Consider the following 21,176-nt stretch of genomic DNA (forward strand, 5'->3'; position numbering starts at 1 on the left):
CACAACTGATATCTGCATATTGTTCTTATATCCTGCAACCTTACTAAACTCAGTATTAGTAGCTTTATTTTTCGGTGGATTGCATATGACTGTGTATACAGACAATTTTGTTGTATGTGAACAAAAACAGTTTCCTTCCTTCCTTTCCAATCTGGACGCTTTCAATTTCCTTTTTTCCTGCCTGACTGCATAGGCCGGAAGTCCCACGTCAACACGGAACACGGGTGAGGAGAGGGCACCTCCTCGTCTTCGTCCTTATCGAAAGGGGCATCGGTCTTTCTCCCATAACTGTGACGTTACCTCTGGCTTTTTCACAGATGTCCTTTATCAGACTGAGGAAGTTTTCCTCTATTGTTTGCTAGGAGTGTTTACCAGGAATGGGTGTTGAATTTTGTCAGATGCTTTTCCTGCATCCACAAAGATGATCATATGGTTTTGTTAGTTTTGAAAATAAATGGCGAAGCAAGTTAATTTTTGAATGTTAAACTATTCTTGGGGTAACCTTGGCTTGGTTATGATGTATTATCCTTTTTAAATACTGTTGAATTCAATTTGCTAACATTTTGTTCACAAGGAATGCTGGTCAGTAGCTTTTTGTTGTTGTTGTTAATATCTTTATCTTGTTTTGGTATCAAGGTAATATTTGCATCATAGAAAAACTGGGACGTATTCTGTCCTCAATTTTCTAGAACAATTTGTGTAGAACTGGTATTATTTTTTCTTAGATACTTGGCAGAATTCACTAGTCAAGCCATCTGGGCTTGACATTTTCTTTGTGAGAATGCTTTTAATTACAAATTAAAAATTTAAAATATATAGGGCTACTCAGGCTTTCTTTTGAGTGGGCTTTGGTAGTTCATGCTTTCAAGGAATTTTTCCATTTCATCTAAGTTGGCAAATATATTAGCATAAAGTTGTTTGTAATATGATCCCCTTATTATCCTTTCAATATCTGTAGAATCCACGGAGAAATTGCGTCTCTCATTCCTGATATTGGCAATTTATGTCATCTTTTTTTTTCTGATCCGTCCGACTAGAAGTTTTTCAATTTACCGATCTTTTCAAAGAACTAGCTTTGGTTTCATTACTTTCCTCTTTTATTTTTCTGTTTTCTGTTTCACTGATTGATTGCCACTCTGATCTTTACTTTTTATTCCTCTGCTTATTTGGGAACTGAGTTTGCTCTCTTCATACTTTTGTAAGTTGCAGGCTGAAGTAATTGATTTGAATCTTTTCCCATTTCTCCTACAGGTGTTTAGTGCTGTAAATTTCTATCTCAGTGTTGCATTGGCAACATCTTAAACATTTTGATAGGTGTTTTTTTAATTCCCTTCAGTTCAAAATACTTTCTCCTTTGATTTCTTCTGTGGCCCACAGTTATTGCAACGTTTGCTATTTACTTTTCAAATCTTTGGCATTTCGCACATACATAGCTGTTTTTTTGTTTTGTTTTTTGTTTTTTGGTTTTTTTTTTTTGAGACGGAGTCTCGCTCTGTCACCCAGGCTGGAGTGCGGTGGTGCAATCTCAGCTCACTGCAAGCTCCGCCTCCCAGGTTCACGCCATTCTCTTGCCTCAGCCTCCCGAGTAGCTAGGACTACAGGCACCCGCCACCACACCCGGCTAATTTTTTGTATTTTTTTTTTTTAGTAGAGACGGGGTTTCACCGTGTTAGCCAGGATGGTCTCAATCTCCTGCCCTCGTGATCCGCCCGCCTTGGCCTCCCAAAGTGCTGGGATTACAGGCATGAGCCACCGCGCCTGGCCAGCTTTCTGTTTTTTTAAATTGAGGTAAAAGTCACATAGCATAAAATTAACCATTTAAAAATATACAACTCAGTGGCACTTACACATTCACAACATTGTGCCACCATCATCTCTAATTCCACAACATTTTCATCACTCCAAAAGGAAACCCCTCACCCATTAAAAAATCATCCCTCATCCTCCTTGCCCTGTTTTCTACGGATTTATCTATCTTTCTGTTTCTGATTTCTAATTTAGATTGTGGCACCAGTATACATTTTGTATAACTTACATCTTTTAAATTTATTGAGACTTGTTTTATGGTCCAAAATACGGTCCATCTTGAAACATATTCATGTGCACACAAAGAGCATCTTATTCTCCTGTTGTTGGGTGAACGTTCTAGAAATATCTTTAGGTCGTAGTGGTTGGTAGTGTTGTTCAAATCTTCTAGTGATTTGCTGATTTTCTGGCTTTTTGTTCCATTAATACTGAGATACTGAAATCTGACTGCGAGTGTGGGGTTGTCTATTTCTCCATTGCAATTTTGTCAGTTTTTGCTTCATTGACTGCGAAACTCCGTTATTAGCTACAGAAATGTTTGCACTTCTAGCCTCTTGACTGGTCGCGCTGTTTGCACTATAAAATGAGTTTCTTTATCCTTGGTAATATTCTTTTTTCCAAAGTCGGCTTAGTTATTAATATAGCCACCGCAGCTTTCTTTTCATTAGTGTTAGCTGGTATATTTTTTCCATTCTCCTTTTAACCTATTTATGTCTTAATATTTAAAGTGGCTTTCTTGTAGGTAACCCATAGTTGGGTTTTGCTTTTTTATATAATCTCACAAATTCTTTTAACTGAGGGCGTTTTGATTATTTAAATTTCATGTAATTATTCCATGATTAGGTCTAAGGTTATCATCTTGCTGTTTATTTTCTGTTGGTCTCACCTGTCCTTTATTATTTTTCTTTTTTCTGCTTTCATGGGGGACAAATGAATACTTGTTATGATTTCCATGTATCTCCTTTCTTGGCTCATGCAGCACACATCTGTATTCTGGGACTTCTGTGGCTGTTGTGGTGTGTAGAGAGTATGATGCCACTTCACGCACAGTGTAGAAACCTCGCATCTGTTACTGACCTCCCAATCTTTATGCCATTGTTGTCATACATTTCATTTTTACGTGTTATAGGCCCCATGCTACGTTGTTATTGTTGTTTAAGCAGCCAATTATCTTGCAGAGTGATTTTTAGAATAAGAAAGATTGGACACACTTTCTCCTGCAGTTTACGTGTTTGAGGCTCTCCACGCACCTGTGTGGATCCACACTTCAGTGGGCATGGCTTCCTTCTGCCTGCGGGACTGACTCCAAGAGCTCCTGCAGCCCCTGAGGACGCCTTCCTTCGGCTCTCGAGTGTTTGCAGAAACATCTTTCTCTCACCTTCATTAAGAATCGTATTTTCTGGGTATAGAATTCCAGGTCGGCAGTGTTTCCTCTTGGCCTTCACAGAGGTCCCTGCGCTGGGCTCTCAGCTACACCGCTTCTGTGGGAAGCTGCGCCATTCACCTCTGTCACTCTGCACACAACGTGCAGTGCTCTCTCTCTGACGCTCAGATGCTCTTATCACTGGTGTCAAACCATCTGGTTACGGCTCTGACACAGTTTCATTCCTCTTCATAGTTCTTGTGCGTGGGATTCATTCAGCTTCTTGGATCTGTGGGTTTGTATTTATTTTTATCAAATTTGGAAAATGTTCAGTCATTAGTTAGTCAAATTATTCTACTTTCTCCTCTTCTCCCAGGATTCCAATTACACCTATATTCGTGCACTTAAAACTGTGTGACTTTAATTTTTGTTCTCTTTAATTTCATTTTCTCTTCATTTTTAAAAGTTTCTGTTGCTATGTCTCTAAGTTCTCCAATGTTTTCTCCTGCCATCGTTGTCATTCACTCCACCTGGTGCCTTCCTCATCTCCCGTGTCGTGGTTTTCACCCTGAAAGTTTGGGTTTTGTCTTCCTTTTATATCTTCACCATTTCTACTTAACTTTCTGAACATATAGAATACAGTGATAACTTGTCTTCCAATTATAATAGCTGTGCCCACTGATCAATTTGCTTTTGATTGATCAATTATTCTCCCTATTTTCCTGCTTTTCTATACAGCAATATTTTATTGGTTGCCAGACATTTGGGCTTTGTTTTCCTTTGGGGTCTGGTGGGCATTTCTGCATTTCTGTATGTGTTCTTCAGGCTTGGGCTCTGTTCCAGGACAGTTGTCTTCTCAGAGGAAATAGTTGGGTCCTTTCAGGTCTGCTTTCTAGGGTCTCTCAGGCAGGTCTGGAGTGGGGCTCACCAGGCCTAAGGACCCCTGACTGAGGCAAGGCCCTGTGTCTGCTTTGCCCGACACCCCAGGGATCATGGGGGTTTCCAATCTGGCTGGTGAAGCAGGTGCTGTTCCCGCCCTAGAACGCTTTTGGGTGGTTCTTCCCCAGCACGGAGCAGCTTCCTCTCAAGAGTGTGCTCATCAGGCCTGGGCAGGACACTCCGGGGCCTCTCCCGAAGGTCTTGGGGTTTTCTCTCTGTGCAGCCCTCCCCTGCCCTCCCCTCCCTGGGGCTCTGTCCCATGAGTGGCAGTGCCTGGCTCTCCACAGGCTCTCGGCTCCATCCTGTGACTCAGGTCACCAGCAGAATCCACGGGAGCCACCGCGGTGAGCTTGGACCTTAGCTCGGGGACCACTGCCTGTCATTGCTGATGTCTAGTGTTCTGAAAGTCCTCGTTTCATACAGTTTGTGTTTTCGTTGTTTCTGGTCCCTGTTACTCCATTTCAGCTAGCAGCAGAAGTCAGCTGGCTTGTAAGGTAAGTTACAGTGGGGTTTATATCCCGGTGGGAGTGACCCAGTGTACACAGGAACCAGGACACTTGCTTACGTCTTGAAGTGACAGTAGGCCCTGGACACTGAGGAGCCTCCCTTCCTCCTCAACCACGGCGCCCTGGGCCAGGCCATATGCTTCCAAGTAATACGCAGTTTTTTGTTCTTCATCTTCCTCGTTCTGGGCACGTAACCTTTATAAGACATAAGAATGGAATTTGGAACAAAAAATGTTAAAACATTATGTTATTATTACTAAATGTTTAATATGTCATTTTCTATCATTATACTATATATCTTATTAGTGCTTAAAATGATGTTTTAAAATAGCTAACATGTAAAGACATTCTCGATATGTCTTAGAGGTTTAAGAAGCTGGAATAATGCAGTATGTACAGCATATTATGGTTATGAAATTTAAATCTGCGCTTGAAGGAGATTTGCAGAAGCAATTCTGCAGCATCAGCTTTACCCAGCAGGCTAGGTTTGATCGGCTAACTCAGCTTCCGCAAGGACAGCGTACGGCATCCACAGTGACAGACACGGCTCAGGTCAGACCTTGTGGTGGGTTACACCTTTCCCCACACAGGCTTCTGCACACCTGCACTGGGCCCGCCGTGTCGAGACGCTTGCGTGTGGACAAGTGGGGGCAGCCCCAGGTTGGGGGCAGGGCAGTGGACGGGGCCAGGGAGGCTTTGCCAGGGCAGGGGTGGCTGGCAGCTGCTGTGGTGGGGACAGCTGGCATCAGGACTGTGTGGGCCCTGCCCTTGGGGGGAGCAGCCCCTGAGATGCCACCTGGGGCCAGGCTACAGAGCCATGCAGAGCAGGGCCGTCTCCTTAGGTCAGGGCCCTGCAAGCAGCTCAGGGCTGTGCTTGGGATGTGCGCGTGTGACCTGGGCCTGGGCACGCGTGTGCAACGCGTGTGTGCCTGTGGCTGGTGGGGGTGGGTGGTGCTGTATGTCTGTGCATGTCTGCCAAGGGCTGGAAGTGCAAGGCCCAATGTGGGTGCCCTCGAGGGAGGTGTGGGCAGCCACAGGGCTGGGGCCAGGAAGAGGCCCTGTCAGGGGCAACGGGGCTTCCCCGACGGGGAAGGCTGGACATGTGATCAGAACATGTGGGGGAGGCGGCAGCCGGGAGCTTCCCAGGGGAGGGGCCTGTGGACCCCAAGGGGGTGCAGCTGGGGTGAGCCAGGCCCAGAGGGCAGGATGGCACTGGGTGTGCTGCGTGTGGGAGAAGCAGTGACTCCCGTGCAGGGGGGCGCAGAGGCAGCCTTACCTCTTGATCTTCGCTCGCTCTAGTTTTACATCAACACAATTCTCTTTGTAGCCACAGTCGATAAACTTTCTCTCAATTTCCAACAGGCTATCGTCCATGTCTTTCAGCAGCAGCGAGCACTCGGTGGCTTCAGTGACCGCCGACTGCTGCGCAACCCTGACCCGCAGGCTCAGGCACCTGACGGAGGGACAGTTTGGGGCCTGGAGTCAGAAGCCCCAGGGCCGCGTCAGGACTTGCGGCTGGGCTGCTGCTGTTCTCCCCGGTGTTCATCCAGGGATGCTCGAAGAAACGCTTTTGGAGCGTTTCTTGAAAATCAACATCATACGGGCCTCATTCTGTGATCGCATGTGATAAAATCAGCCCCACCCCAGGCACTGCATCCAGGTGGAAATTCAAAAACCCTCTCCTACTTGACTCACTAGTGGAACAGAACCCGCGCTGAAGCGTTGGACGGTTCACACGCTGCAGCTGCGGGGCCCAGGGCAAGGCCGGGAGGGAGGCGGAGAGCACAGGAGCCAGGCTGCGGCCCGGAGCAGCCACAGCAGGGCCCCGGGCTGCCCTCGCGCAGATGCAGAGAGCTCCACAAAGACGAAGCAGAACACAAGGAAAGCCCGAGTCAGACAGAAATCCGTGTTGCCGGGGTCTGTAAACCAAAGCCAGCTCCTTAAAAAGGTCCACTGTGTTGGAGCCTGTGATTCTGATTTAGAAGAGATGGCGTCGCCAGCCTGGCTAACACGGTGAAACCACATCTCTACTAAAAATACAAAAATTAGCCAGGCGTGTTGGCGCGTGCCTGTAATCCCAGCAACCCGGGAGGCTGAGGCAGGAGAATTGCTTGAACCAGGGAGCTGGAAGTTGCAGTGAGCTGAGATTGCACCACTGTGCTCCAGCCTGGGCGACGAGAGACGGCGCCGATAAACGGCAATGAGGGAGGCGTGCCTGCGGCAAGGGCTTTGTGAAAGCTGTAAGAACACATGCCCTACAAATTCACACGGACACACCACAAACTTAGAGGAAAAGGGTTCCTAGGCCCTTCCCAAGGCCCTGGAGTTGCCTTTCGAAGCCAGACAGGACACGTGGATGCAAGGCCCACTTCTCAGAGAAAGCCTGAAGCAAGCTCAGGAAACTTCTGGAGCTTTCTGGAGCTGTGCGGAAAGCTGTGGATATGAGGCCCCATGACATGGGCCTCTGAACTTGCACAGGCTGGACGTATGGCACAAAAATCGCAGATGGAAAAGAGGAAACCACAGCTTTCACGCTAATGAACAGTGTTTCTTACAAGGAGTTACCTGGCTTCTAGATCTGTGATCATGAATTCCAATAAAGGCAGTCGGTTTGGTCTTTCTTTCTTGAGGATCTTGAAGGCATTGATGAGCTTCTGAAATATGTGACACACCTGAGGACAGGCGGGGGTGGATACGGGTGTGTCTGAGGACAGGCAGGCATGGATACGGGTGTACCTGAGGACAGGCAAGTACACCTGAGGACAGGCGGGGGTGGATACGGGTGTGTCTGAGGACAGGCAGGCATGGATACAGGCCTGAGGACAGGCAAGCTACAGGCCTGAGGACAGGCGGGGGTGGATACGGGTGTGTCTGAGGACAGGCAGGCATGGATACAGGTCTGAGGACAGGCAAGCTACAGGCCTGAGGACAATGGATATGGGTGGTCTGAGGACAGGCAGGCATGGATACAGGTCTGAGGACAGGCAGGCATGGATACAGGTCTGAGGACAGGCAGGCGGGGACAGATACAGGCCTGAGGACGGGTGGGTGGGGACAGATACAGTCCTGAGGACGGGTGGGGGTGGATACGGGTGTGTCTGAGGACAGGCAGGCATGGATACAGGTCTGAGGACAGGCGGGCGGGGACAGATACAGGCCTGAGGACAGGCAGGCGGGGACAGATACAGGCCTGCCTGAGGACGGGTGGGGGTGGATACCAGCGTGTCTGAGGGTGGGCAGGGATGGATCCGGGCGTGTCATCAGCGGTCTGCCAGGCAGAGCATCCGACGTGCAGCCCCAGGTCCCCGTGCCTCTTACCGTAGCTTCTCTTCCTGGGTGTTCCGTGGACAAGAGCGCCTCTGCCAGGGTCAGAGTGGAATTGTACCAGAACTCCTCACTTCCGCCCAGGGGCTGGGCCTGTGCGATCATTTTCTTGGCTTGTCCATAGTTTTTCTCCTTGTTGGCCAACTGTGCAAGGAGGAGCAGGCACTGGGCCTCTGCACAGGGCTCATCCAGCTCCTGAAGGAGAGAGACTCAGACATGTGTGGGTTCCTCTACAGACGTGTGCAGGCAGGGAGATAGGAGGAGGCAGACAGAGAGGCACCAGGTGAGGGGAAGACAGGGCCGCTCACTCTGCCAGCGGACGGGTGGGGCCCACGGCCGCCCTCGCACTCCCTGGCAGGACTTGCTGTCCTGCCCGGCTCCTGCAGTCCTGTGGCTCCTCGAGTGGGACGCCCACCCTCCCCGCCCTCCCGCACTCCAGAGGCTTCTCTGGAGTCAGCACCGGCTGCAGCGTGCATGACTGTATCTGATTCCATTTAATTATATTTCAGTGATGTGCTGATGAGCGGGATCGGCGTTCAGTGAGGCGCAGCCCCACTCTGGCTCGTCTTCGGGGGGATCTGTCTCCCCCTGCCTGGGCGGCAGGAAGCTTGGTCCCCGGAGCCTCCGGGGGTTCCTGCTGGCCTCGTCCTAGCCCTGTCTTTTAGAGGCTCCCGCTTGGGGCAAAAGGCTCGGGACAGTCGCACCTGGACACCAATGCTGAGAGCGGCTCAGAGGCTCCCAGAGCCCGGCCTGCCCGTCCGGGGCCTGCTGCCAGGGAGTTGGGCAGCCACATGATCTGGGACAGAAACACAGGGCAGCCTGTGCTAAGAAGAGAGGGGTGCTGGTCGGAGGGTGAGGAGAGGATGGGAGCGGCGGCGGAAAGCAGGTCCCAGCTCCAGGGCTCCCCGGCTATCTTCTGCAGCAGAAAGGCGGCGTCCTGTTCCCAGGCATCACTTTCTGGCCAAACAAGATGCCCTGTGTGCTCGACTGGACCTGGGCAGGCCCCTCCCAGGGTAGATGCAGGTGCGGGGACAGAGGGGAGGGTGGGCTGATGAGCTGGGGCTACCCGCCAGAGAGCAGGTGTCCCAGCTGCTGAGGGCTCCATCTCTGGCCGTTCCATGCATTTAGATGCCCAGGACGAGGGAGGGGCCGCAGCCACTAGGGAGGCGTGCCCCAGGTGTGCCCCAGTTGTGCCCCTGCCCGACACAGGATCCACCTGGACACCACAGCCCGCACGCACCGGGCACGGCTGTGACCGCCAGAGATGGCGTGGGGAGGGCCTGGGTTCACCGCAGGCTCGTGGGCAGTCAGGTGGCCTGAAGGTAGGCAGGTGGGTGGCTGGGCTCTGTGGAAGGGCATTCCTCGCCTCTGGACCAAGCCTGGCAGGGGTGTGCAGGCCTCTGAGGTGGGAAGACGGGGAGGCCCTTCGTGGCTGGGCCCAGAGAGCAGGGCTGGCAAGGGTCCAATGGGGCCCGGCTCTTGTGGGGCTTGTTCAGGGCAGCTACAGTGGGTCAGAGGCTGGTGACAGGGTGGGCAGGGGCTTCCACATGGAGAGGAGGAGGGTGAGGGGGTGGGACAGAGCTTGGCTGGGGATGAGGAGAGCCCAAAAGGCAGGGAGAGGACAGGGTGGGTGGTGTAGAGGTGGGGTGGACGGGGGGTGGAGGGGGGGTGGAGGGGTTAGAGGTGGGGTAGAGGTGGGTGGAGGTGGGGTGGAGGGGGGACGGACGGGGGACGGAGGGGGGGGTGGAGGGGGGTAGAGGGGTTAGAGGTGGGGTAGAGGTGGGTAGAGGTGGGGTAGAGGTGGGTAAAGGTGGGGTAGAGGTGGGGTGGGTGGGGTAGAGGTGGGGTAGAGGTGGTAGAGGGGGTAGAGGTGGGTAAAGGTGGGGTAGAGGTGGGGTGGGTGGGGTAGAGGTGGGGTAGAGGTGGGGTAGAGGTGGGTAGAGGTGGGGTGGAGGTCGGGTGGAGCTGGGGTGGAGCTGGGGTAGAGGTGGGGTGGGTGGGGTAGAGGGGGGTAGAGGTGGGTAGAGGGGGGGTGGAGGTGGGGTGGAGGTGGGGTAGAGGTGGGGTAGAGCTGGGGTAGAGGTGGGGTAGAGGTGGGGTAGAGGTGGGGTGGGTGGGGTAGAGGTGGGGTGGGGTGGGTGGGGTGGAGGTGGGGTAGAGGTGGGGTGGAGGTGGGGTGGGTGGGGTAGGGGTGGGGTAGAGGTGGGGTAGAGGTGGGGTAGAGGTGGGGTGGGTGGGGTAGAGGTGGGGTGGAGGTGGGGTAGGGGTGGGGTGGAGGTGGGGGGTAGAGGTGAGTAGAGGTGGGTAGAGGAGGGGTGGAGGTGGGGAGGAGGTGGGGTAGAGGTGGGGTGGAGGTGGGGTGGAGGTGGTGGGGTGGGTGGGGTGGTGGGGGTGGGGTGGGTGGGGTGGAGGTGGGGTGGGGGGTGGGGTGGGGTGGGGTGGAGGTGGGGTGGAGGTGGGTGGAGGTGGGGTGGAGGTGGGGTGGAGGTGGGGTGGGGTGGGGTGGGGGGGGTAGAGGTGGGGTGGAGGTGGGGTAGAGGTGAGTAGAGGTGGGTAGAGGGGGGGGGGTGGAGGTGGGTAGAGGGGGGTGAAGGTGGGGGGGTGGAGGTGGGGTAGGGGTGGGTGGGTGGGGTGGAGGTGGAGGGGTGGAGGTGGGGTAGGTGGGGTAGAGGTGGGGTGGAGGTAGAGGGGTAGAGGTGAGTAGAGGTGGGTAGAGGGGTGGTGGAGGTGGGGTGGAGGTGGGGTGGAGGTGGGGTGGAGCTGGGGTAGAGGTGGGGTAGAGGTGGGGTGGAGGTGGGGTAGGGGTGGGGTGGAGGTGGGGTGGAGGTTGGGTAGAGGTGGGTAGAGGTGGGGTGGAGGTGGAGTGGAGGTGGGGTGGGTGGGGTAGAGGTGGTGTGGAGGTGGGGTAGAGGTGGGGTGGGTAGGGTAGAGGTGGGGTGGAGGTGGGGTAGAGGTGAGTAGAGGTGGGTAGAGGGGGGTGGAGGTGGGATGGTGGTGGAGTAGAGCTGGGGTAGAGGTGGGGTAGAGGTGGGTAGAGGTGGGGTAGAGGTGGGTAGAGGTGGGGTGGAGGTGGGGGTGGGGTGGGTGGGGTGGAGGTGGGGTAGGCGTGGGGTGGGTGGGTGGAGGTGGGGTAGAAGTGGGGTGGAGGTGGGGGTAGAGGAGGGGGGGGAGTGGGGTGGAGGTGGGGTAGAGGTGGGGTGGGTGGGGTAGAGGTGGGGTGGGTGGGGTAGACGTGGGTAGAGGTGGGGTAGAGGTGAGTATAGGTGGGTAGAGGTGGGTAGAGGTGGGGTGGAGGTGGAGTAGAGCTGGGGTAGAGAGGGGGGTAGAGGTGAGTAGAGGTAGGGTAGAGGTGGGTAGAGGTGGGGTGTGAAGGTGGGGTGGAGGTGGGGTAGAGGTGGGGTGGGTGGGGTGGAGGTGGGTAGAGGTGGGGTAGAGGTGAGGTAGAGGTAGGTAGAGGGGGGGTGGAGGTGGGTAGAGGTGGGGTGAAGGTGGGGTGGAGGTGGGGTAGGAGGGAGGTGGGGTAGAGGTGGGGTGGGTGGGGTGGAGGTGGGGTAGAGGTGAGTAGAGGTGGGGTAGAGGTGAGTAGAGGTGGGGTAGAGGGGGGTAGAGGTGGGGTGGAGGTGGAGTAGAGCTGGGGTAGAGGTGGGTAGAGGTGGGTAGAGGGGCGTGTGAGGCTGATGCCAGGGTCTCCAGTGCTGACACTGAGTGGGAGGGCAGAGCCCTGTCCGGAGGAGTAGGCAGCACAAGGAACAGCCACAGCCCCCAGGGCAGATGTTTCCAGCCTGGAGTCCCCTGAGGTCGGCGGGGGTCTGAGTGCTGAGGCCACGGCGGGAGAGCCCAGGGGAGGTCAGAACGCCAAGAGAAAAGGCCACCATGTGGGTGGGCCTGAGAGGGAGGGGAGAGCCAGAGAGCACGCGGGAGGGGTGCCACCAGCAGGACGGAGAGAGCCCCGCCGAGGAGGGGCCAGGGTGGAAGGGCAGAGCACACTCCCATCGCCAGCCTGGGGGAGCGGGTTCAGAGAGGCTCGGGGTGGGGCGGCCGGGAGGCACTGGCTGAGGGCGAGGTGGGGCCGGAGGGAGGGCAGTACACGAAGGCAGGCTTTCTGCGACGCGGATGCGGCTGAGAAGCCAGGGTGAGCTGAGGGCCAAGTTGAGGACAGGAGCCAGGAGGCCTCCAGCCAAGAGGGCGGGGAAAGATCAAGGAAACAAACAACTTCCTGCCAGAAGCGCCAGCTGCAAAACGAAGTCCCTGCACAGCCGCGGCTGCAGGAGGAGGGTGGGCGGCCGCAGGAGGAGGGTGGCGGCCGCAGGAGGAGGGTGGGCGGCCGCAGGAGGAGGGTGGTGGCTGCAGGAGGAGGGTGGCCACCTGTGCTCGTGGGAGTCTCACACCCGTCACATTCGTCCTGGGACTGGGCTCCCAGGTCCACGGAGGCCCCGGCACACAGCAGACTCACTCCCTAAGCCCCAGAGCTCTCATCACCTGACGCCGGGTGAGGGAGGCCGGGCCTCTGCCCACCTCAGGGGCTTGACTCTCGCACCGGGAGCTCCCAGGAGCTCTTCCACACCCCCAGCCCTCGGCCCCAGCAGAGGCTGGCCCTCTCCTGTGGCTGTGGCCAAAAGAACGCTGCACCCAGCATCCTCAGTCCCTTCCTCAGACAAGCTCCCTTTTGACCCTGGTATGCACACACCCGTCTCTGCTATCAGAGACCTGCACACACCTGTTCTCAGTGCCTGAGACCTGCACGCACCTGTCCCCCTGCCTGACACCTGAATGCACCTGTCCCTGCTATCAGAGACCTGCTCACACCTGTCCTCAGTGCCTGAGACCTGCACACACCTGTCCCATTTACTGAGATCTGCACACACCTGTTCTCAGTGCCTGAGACCTGCACACACCTGTCCCCCTTCCTGAGACCTGCACACACCTGTTCTCAGTGCCTGAGACCTGCACGCACCTGTCCCCCTGCCTGACACCTGAATGCACCTGTCCCTGCTATCAAAGACCTGCACAGGCCGGGCGCGGTGGCTCAAGCCTGTAATCCCAGCACTTTGGGAGGCCGAGACGGGCGGATCACGAGGTCAGGAGATCGAGACCATCCTGGCTAACACGGTGAAACCCCGTCTCTACTAAAAAATACAAAAAACTAGCCGGGCGAGGTGGCGGGCGCCTGTAGTCCCGGCTACTCGGGAGGCTGAGGCAGGAGAATGGCGTAAAAACCCGGGAGGCGGAGCTTGCAGTGAGCTGAGATCCGGCCACTGCACTCCACCCTGGGCGACACAGCGAGACTCCGTCTCAAAAAAAAAAAAGACCTGCACACACCTGTCCTCAATGCCTGAGATCTGCACACACCTGTCCCTGCTATCAGAGACCTGCACACACCTGTCCCCTTGCCTGAGACCTGCATGCACCCTGCCTGAGACCTGCACACACCTGTCCCCTGCCTGAGACCTCACACACCTGCCCTCAGTGCTGGAGATAAAGTCTGAACCTCTCAAGGCTTTGATGGGCGTCACTGAATTTTTATACCATTCTAGGACCCTCTCTTTTTCTGGAGTTTTTCTTCAAAACAAGTGACAGGCTGTCTGGTTCTGTAGCTCTGCCTCACCCTCCCAGTGAAAGCAACTCTAAAATCTGGACAGAAGATGTCACCACGTGTCTGAGGTGAGTTTGGAGGGCAGTCAGTGCTGGCAAAAACTGGCAACTACAATTTTTGCACAGAGAGAAGCACCCGTGGGCCTCCATCCATCTGGCTTTTTCCTGGGGCTGCCATCCCCGCAGGGGAACAAAACCCGGGGGAATGCAAGCGCCCGGGGTGAGGAGAGGAGGCTGCAGCTGGGACTTCCAGTGCTGAGGCTTGCAGGGCCAGTCCCAGGAGGAGGGGCCGAGGCGAAGGGTCCGAGGTCCGTACTTCCCCTCAGGGCTGTCAGCTGGGCTTGGCTGCTCAGGGCAGAGGAGGATGACACAAAGCCTGGCAGGAGCCAGCTGAGACCAAACAGCTGCAGCGCCCACCGGGGAGACCGGGCCTCAGCAAATGTCCCGGGGCTTTCACTGGGGACCGTAAGGGTCACACCCGGGGAGTGAGAGCAAAACGAACAAAGACCAGACCAGACCCGGATCCCTGGACCCAGGCGGCCCCGCACACGATCCGCCCTCTAGAACAAAGTGGCACTTCTGGCAGACACTCTCTGGGGTTCCCCAAGTTCTCATCCAGCCTCAGAAGGTAAGAAACTGACGGTGGCAGGAGGCAGAGAGGAGCCACCGACGACCAAGAGAAACGAGAGGTTGCAGAGACCCACAACAGGTACTGGAAATAGAAACTTCAGCAAACTGTGAGTGGCAAAGCAAAAGACGGACAGACGGAGGCCGTGCTAGAGATGAATGCTACAGCCCAAGCCTCCGCCTGCAGCCCCTCCGCCGTGCACAGTGCGCTGGGAGCGGCCGTGGGTGGTGACGGGCTGGGAGGGGCTCCTCACCTGGAAAGCCAGATGAGCCTCTGACAGGAGCAGCCGTGCAGGCTGGTACAGGTTCATCTCCAGCAGAACTTCTGCCTTCAGCATCCACAGGAGGGGAAAGGACGTCCCATCCAGGCCCCTCCCGGTCTCCCCATTCATCTTCAAAATCTGGAAGACACCGCAGCCCCAGGCGGCAGGGTCCTGACACTGCGACCTCCGAGTCCCACGGGACGAGCTCTGGCTCAGCAGCCGTCCCTGCGACTCAGGAACCACACCACACCGAGGGCTCCCTGCTGGCCTTGGCACCGTGGGCGCCTCACAAGCTCCCCGTGCGCCCTGAGGCCAGGGCTCAGGCCTTTGCCTTTCCCCCGACAGGCCTCTTGCACCCTGTGCACCTCTCTCTTCTCACGAATCCCCTTGCAGCCAACCAAGACCACCACTAGCCACGTAGAGCCTTTGCTACTCCACACACACACACACACACACACACACTGGGTTGTAGGACCCCCTGCCCCACTTCGTGCTGCCGACCAACCCCGGGATCTGGGCCTGCCTGCGGCTGTGCACCCGGCCTTGCTAGGGCACCCCTGGCGTAGGCCGGTGGCTGAGCCCCTGCACTGGGATCTGGGCCTACCCCACATCCTCCCACCCTCTCCTCGCTAAGCAGAGATCCCGGCGGGGGCAGAGGCTGAGCCCCGCACTGCTGTGTTCTGGATCCAGGTCCTGTGCTGAGCCCCTGTCCTGTCCTGGCTGCCAGGTCACAGGAAGCATGACCTTTGCTCCTCCATGGTGCTCCCATGGTAACTGCGTTTTGGGTTAGGAGCTGGGCTGGTCACCTTCCTTTACGGGCAAATGCAGCGGATGCTGTGCTCTCCTGCTGAGGGAAACCAGGTGGCGGGAGGCCCAGTTCTGTCAGACGACGAGGACCCCCAGGTGGAGACCCCTCTTTGCTGTCCCCACCTTCTCTCTGCCTCTGCGCAGGCCCCTGGCAGGCCTGTTCCAGGGAGGCCTGTGGTGCACATAACGCTCATCTTTCCCGGGGAATTCCAGGGCCCACGGGAGGAGAAATCACTCACAGGAAGCCCCTCGCACACTGACAGACAGGCCGGCCCCTCGCACACTGATAGACAGGCCGGCCCCTCGCACACTGACAGACACACAGGCCGGCCCCTCGCACACTGACAGACACACAGGCCGGCCCCTCGCACACTGACACACACAGGCCGGCCCCTCGCACACTGACAGACACACAGGCCGGCCCCTGGCACACTGACACACACAGGCCGGCCTCCTGGCTCAGCTGCAGGACACACAGGCCGGCCCCTCGCACACTGACAGACAGGCCGGCCCCTCGCACACTGACACACACAGGCCGGCCTCCTGGCTCAGCTGCAGGACACACAGGCCGGCCCCTCGCACACTGACACACAGGCCGGCCCCTCGCACACTGACAGACACACAGGCCGGCCCCTCGCACACTGACAGACACACAGGCCGGCCCCTCGCACACTGACAGACAGGCCGGCCCCTCGCACACTGACACACAGGCCGGCCCCTCGCACACTGACACACACAGGCCGGCCCCTCGCACACTGACAGACACACAGGCCCCTCGCACACTGACACACACAGGCCGGCCCCTCGCACACTGACACACACAGGCCGGCCCCTCGCACACTGACAGGCCGGCCCCTCGCACACTGACAGACACACAGGCCAGCCCCTTGCACACTGACACACACAGGCCGGCCCCTCGCACACTGACAGACAGGCCGGCCCCTCGCACACTGACAGACACACAGGCCGGCCCCTCGCACACTGACAGACACACAGGCCGGCCCCTCGCACACTGACACACACACAGGCCGGCCCCTCGCACACTGACAGACACACAGGCCGGCCCCTCGCACACTGACAGGCACACAGGCCGGCCCCTCGCACACTGACAGGCACACAGGCCGGCCCCTCGCACACTGACACACACACAGGCCGGCCCCTCGCACACTGACAGGCACACAGGCCGGCCCCTCGCACACTGACAGACAGGCCGGCCCCTCGCACACTGACAGACAGGCCGGCCCCTCGCACACTGACAGACACACAGGCCGGCCCCTCGCACACTGACAGACACACAGGCCGGCCCCTCGCACACTGACACGCACACAGGCCGGCCCCTCGCACACTGACAGACACACAGGCCGGCCCCTCGCACACTGACAGGCACACAGGCCGGCCCCTCGAACACTGACAGGCACACAGGCCGGCCCCTCGCACACTGACAGGCACACAGGCCGGCCCCTCGCACACTGACAGGCACAAAGGCCGGCCCCTCGCACACTGACAGGCCGGCCCCTCGCACACTGACAGACACACAGGCCGGCCCCTCGCACACTGACAGACAGGCCGGCCCATCGCACACTGACACACACACAGGCCGGCCCCTCGCACACTGACACGCACACAGGCCGGCCCCCCTCGCACACTGACAGACACACAGGCCGGCCCCTCGCACACTGACACACACACAGGCCGGCCCCTCGCACACTGACACGCACACAGCCGGCCCCTCGCACACTGACAGACACACAGGCCGGCCCCTCGCACACTGACAGGCACACAGGCCGGGCCCTCGCACACTGACAGACAGGCCGGCCCCTCGCACACTGACACACACAGGCCGGCCCCTCGCACACTGACAGACACACAGGCCGGCCCCTCGCACACTGACACGCACACAGGCCGGCCCCTCGCACACTGACACGACACACAGGCCGGCCCCTCGCACACTGACAGGCACACAGGCCGGCCCCTCGCACACTGACAGACAGGCCGGCCCCTCGCACACTGACAGACACACAGGCCGGCCCCTCGCACACTGACAGGCACACAGGCCGGCCCCTCGCACACTGACAGACAGGCCGGCCCCTCGCACACTGACACGCACACAGGCCGGCCCCTCGCACACTGACAGACACACAGGCCGGCCCCTCGCACATGACACGCACACAGGCCGGCCCCTCGCACACTGACAGACACACAGGCCGGCCCCTCGCACACTGACACGCACACAGGCCGGCCCCTCGCACACTGACAGACACACAGGCCGGCCCCTCGCACACTGACAGACACACAGGCCGGCCCCTCGCACACTGACAGACACACAGGCCGGCCCCTCGCACACTGACAGACACACAGGCCGGCCCCTCGCACACTGACACACACACAGGCCGGCCCCTCGCACACTGACACACACAGGCCGGCCCCTCGCACACTGACACACACACAGGCCGGCCCCTCGCACACTGACACACACAGGCCGGCCCCTCGCACACTGACACACACACAGGCCGGCCCCTCCCACACTGACACACACAGGCCGGCCCCTCGCACACTGACAGACACACAGGCCGGCCCCTCGCACACTGACACGCACACAGGCCGGCCCCTCGCACACTGACAGGCACACAGGCCGGCCCCTCGCACACTGACACGCACACAGGCCGGCCCCTCGCACACTGACACACACAGGCCGGCCCCTCGCACACTGACAGACACACAGGCTGGCCCCTCGCACACTGACACACACACAGGCCGGCCCCTCGCACACTGACAGACACACAGGCCGGCCCCTCGCACACTGACACACAGGCCGGCCCCTCGCACACTGACAGACACACAGGCCGGCCCCTCGCACACTGACACACACACAGGCCGGCCCTCGCACACTGACACACACAGGCCGGCCCCCCCTCGCACACTGACAGACACACAGGCCGGCCCCTCGCACACTGACACACACAGGCCGGCCCCTCGCACACTGACAGACACACAGGCCGGCCCCTCGCACACTGACACGCACACAGGCCGGCCCCTCGCACACTGACAGACACACAGGCCGGCCCCTCGCACACTGACACGCACACAGGCCGGCCCCTCGCACACTGACAGACACACAGGCCGGCCCCTCGCACACTGACACGCACACAGGCCGGCCCCTCGCACACTGACACGACACACAGGCCGGCCCCTCGCACACTGACAGACACACAGGCCGGCCCCTCGCACACTGACACGCACACAGGCCGGCCCCTCGCACACTGACAGACACACAGGCCGGCCCCTCGCACACTGACACACACAGGCCGGCCCCTCGCACACTGACAGACACACAGGCCGGCCCCTCGCACACTGACACGCACACAGGCCGGCCCCTCGCACACTGACAGACACACAGGCCGGCCCCTCGCACACTGACACGCACACAGGCCGGCCCCTCGCACACTGACACGCACACAGGCCGGCCCCTCGCACACTGACAGACACACAGGCCGGCCCCTCGCACACTGACATGCACACAGGCCGGCCCCTCGCACACTGACACGCACACAGGCCGGCCCCTCGCACACTGACAGACACACAGGCCGGCCCCTCGCACACTGACAGGCACACAGGCCGGCCCCTCGCACACTGACAGACACACAGGCCGGCCCCTCGCACACTGACACGCACACAGGCCGGCCCCTCGCACACTGACAGACACACAGGCCGGCCCCTCGCACACTGACAGACAGGCCGGCCCCTCGCACACTGACACACACACAGGCCGGCCTCCTGGCTCAGCTGCAGCCCTGCACGGCCATGAGGGCACCGGCGTCCACCGGGCTGCAGGTCAGAAGGATTCTGGGCGGTGAGGTTCACCTTGTCCTTGGCTTCCAGCGGTTTGATCTCCCCAGGCCGGATGGGAAGTGTCTGCTCACTCAGTGTTGGCAGGCTTTCTTCTAATAAAGGTTCCTTATTTTTCTCTTTTTTCAACGCGATCTCTTTCCTGCAGCTAATGTGAGTAAAACAGACGATACGAGTTATCTGTGCACCATGAGTTACCCACCTCCAGCATGACCCAGGAGAACCAGCCACAGCCGTGCCCCCAAGTGCTCGCTCTCCCCAGAGGGGCAGGAGTCCAGGGCAGAGGGTGGCTGGGTGGCTGGCTTTTACCCGGCCACACCAAGGGCAAGACTCAAGCCCCGGGTGGCGCCGGGTGGGACCGCACCCACCTGGCCTGCTCCAGCTCGCTGACGTACACCTGCCCGACCGCCTCTTCATGGTGCGCAGCTGCTTCGCTCAGCTTCAGCTCGGAGCACACGTGGGCGAGGCTGTGGGGAGTGTGGCCGGGAGCGTCAGTGCCGCGTGGGAGCGGAGGGAGCCAGAAACAAAGCTACGAGTGTGTTTCACAGAAAACGGTCAACTAAAACATCGAGGCATACTTGGATGATGTTTTCAATCCTTTTTCAAGGTAAGCGAAATGACTAGGGGAAAGTGCCAGGTAGCTCCATCACATTTCAGGTGGGATTTTTTCCTGCTCCTTCACAGATCTCGTGTGAGGCATTATCTGTTGCCTGCTGGATGCCGTCCGAGGAGAGGAGGAGGCCCTCAGGTGGGCTCAGCAGCCACCACCACAAGCAGAGAAGCCTTGACTCCTGTTGAAAACCCTATTCTTGTAAAATGCTTTCAGGCAAGCAGGAAAGTTGCAGACACCAGGAAGCATCCCTGTGCAGGCCCCGGTGGCCCCTCTTGTCCCCACGACCACACCTGCTCCAGCTTCCTCTCCTGCTCCCGCCCCTGGGATATCTGAGCAAGCTGAAGATGCAACTTGCGGCCTTTCTCCCAGATCCTTCAGTGGCCCGGGCACTTCCATTTATCACACTGCGCTTTATTGTGCTGCTCAGATACTGCATATTTTACAAATTGCAGCCCTGAGCGACCAAGTCCATCGGCACCATTTTCCAACAGCACCTCCTCACTCGGTGTCTCTGTGTCACATTCTGGTGATTCTCAAAATATTTCAAAAAATCAAAATATTATTATGATTCTGCTACAGTGATCTGTGTTCAGTGATCTTTGCGGTCACCATTATAATTGTTTTGGGGCACCATCAACCACGCCCATATATGACAGCGAACTGAGTCGACAAATGTCCCGTGGGTTCTGCCTGCTCCACGGCTTGGCTGCTCCCCCACTTCTCTCCCTCCCCTCGGGCCTCCCTATTCCCCAAGACACAGAAGTTTTGAAATTAGGCCAGTTAGTAACCCTGCGATGGGCTCTAAGTGTTCCAAAGAAAGGAACAGTCACACGTCTCTCACTTTAAAGGAAAAGCCAAAAATGATTCAGTTCAGTGAGGAAAGCGTGTCAGAAGTGGAGACAGACTGGAAGCTTGGCCCCGCACCAGTTAACCAAGTTGTAAGTGCAAAGGGAAAGTTCTGAAAGGAAATTCAAAGCTCCTACAGGGAACGTATGAACACAAATGACGAGAAAGTGAAGCCACCTCAGTGCTGATATGAATAAGTTTCCACGGTCTGCGCCAAAGACCAAACCAGTCACAACATTCCTTTAGGCCGAAGCCTAAGCCAGAGCGAGGCCTTCACTCTCTTCAGTCCCATGAAGGCCAGGAGATGTGAGGCAGCTGCAGAAGAAAAGTTTGAAGCTAGCAGAGGTGGGCTCGTGAGGTTTAAGGACAGAAGCCGTCTCATAACATAAAAGAGCCAGGTGAAGCAGCAAGTGCTGACGGAGAAGCTGAAGCCTTAGCCGGAAGATCCAGCTAATAAGAGCATCGATGGTGGCTACGCTAAACAACAGATTTCAGTTGCAGACCACACAGCCTTCTGTTGGAAGAAGATGCCTTCTAGGACTTTCATAGCTAGCGAAGAAAAGTCAATGCCTGGCTTCCAAGCTTCCAGGCACAGGTGGACTCTCTTGCTAGGGGTTAACGCGGCCGGGGACTTTGAGTCAAAG

At 57.6% G+C, this 21,176-nt stretch overlaps 1 protein-coding gene across 1 annotated transcript in view; it reads right to left on the reverse strand.

Annotated features, from left to right (window-relative positions):
• The window catches only part of CFAP46 (cilia and flagella associated protein 46), a 108,670-nt gene that overhangs the window by 18,176 nt on the left and 69,318 nt on the right, over positions 1–21,176 (reverse strand). Inside the window, exons 33-39 of the mRNA XM_050803145.1 lie at positions 19,442–19,540; positions 19,089–19,221; positions 14,412–14,558; positions 7,933–8,133; positions 7,180–7,286; positions 5,891–6,067; positions 4,674–4,809 (exon numbers count right to left, since the gene is read on the reverse strand). Coding sequence (XP_050659102.1) covers positions 4,674–4,809; positions 5,891–6,067; positions 7,180–7,286; positions 7,933–8,133; positions 14,412–14,558; positions 19,089–19,221; positions 19,442–19,540 — 1,000 coding nt within the window. The remainder of the gene's footprint in view (positions 1–4,673; positions 4,810–5,890; positions 6,068–7,179; positions 7,287–7,932; positions 8,134–14,411; positions 14,559–19,088; positions 19,222–19,441; positions 19,541–21,176) is intronic.

The sequence above is a fragment of the Macaca thibetana genome, chromosome 9 (assembly GCF_024542745.1).
Source record: "Macaca thibetana thibetana isolate TM-01 chromosome 9, ASM2454274v1, whole genome shotgun sequence".
NCBI classification, from domain to species: Eukaryota; Metazoa; Chordata; class Mammalia; order Primates; family Cercopithecidae; genus Macaca; species Macaca thibetana.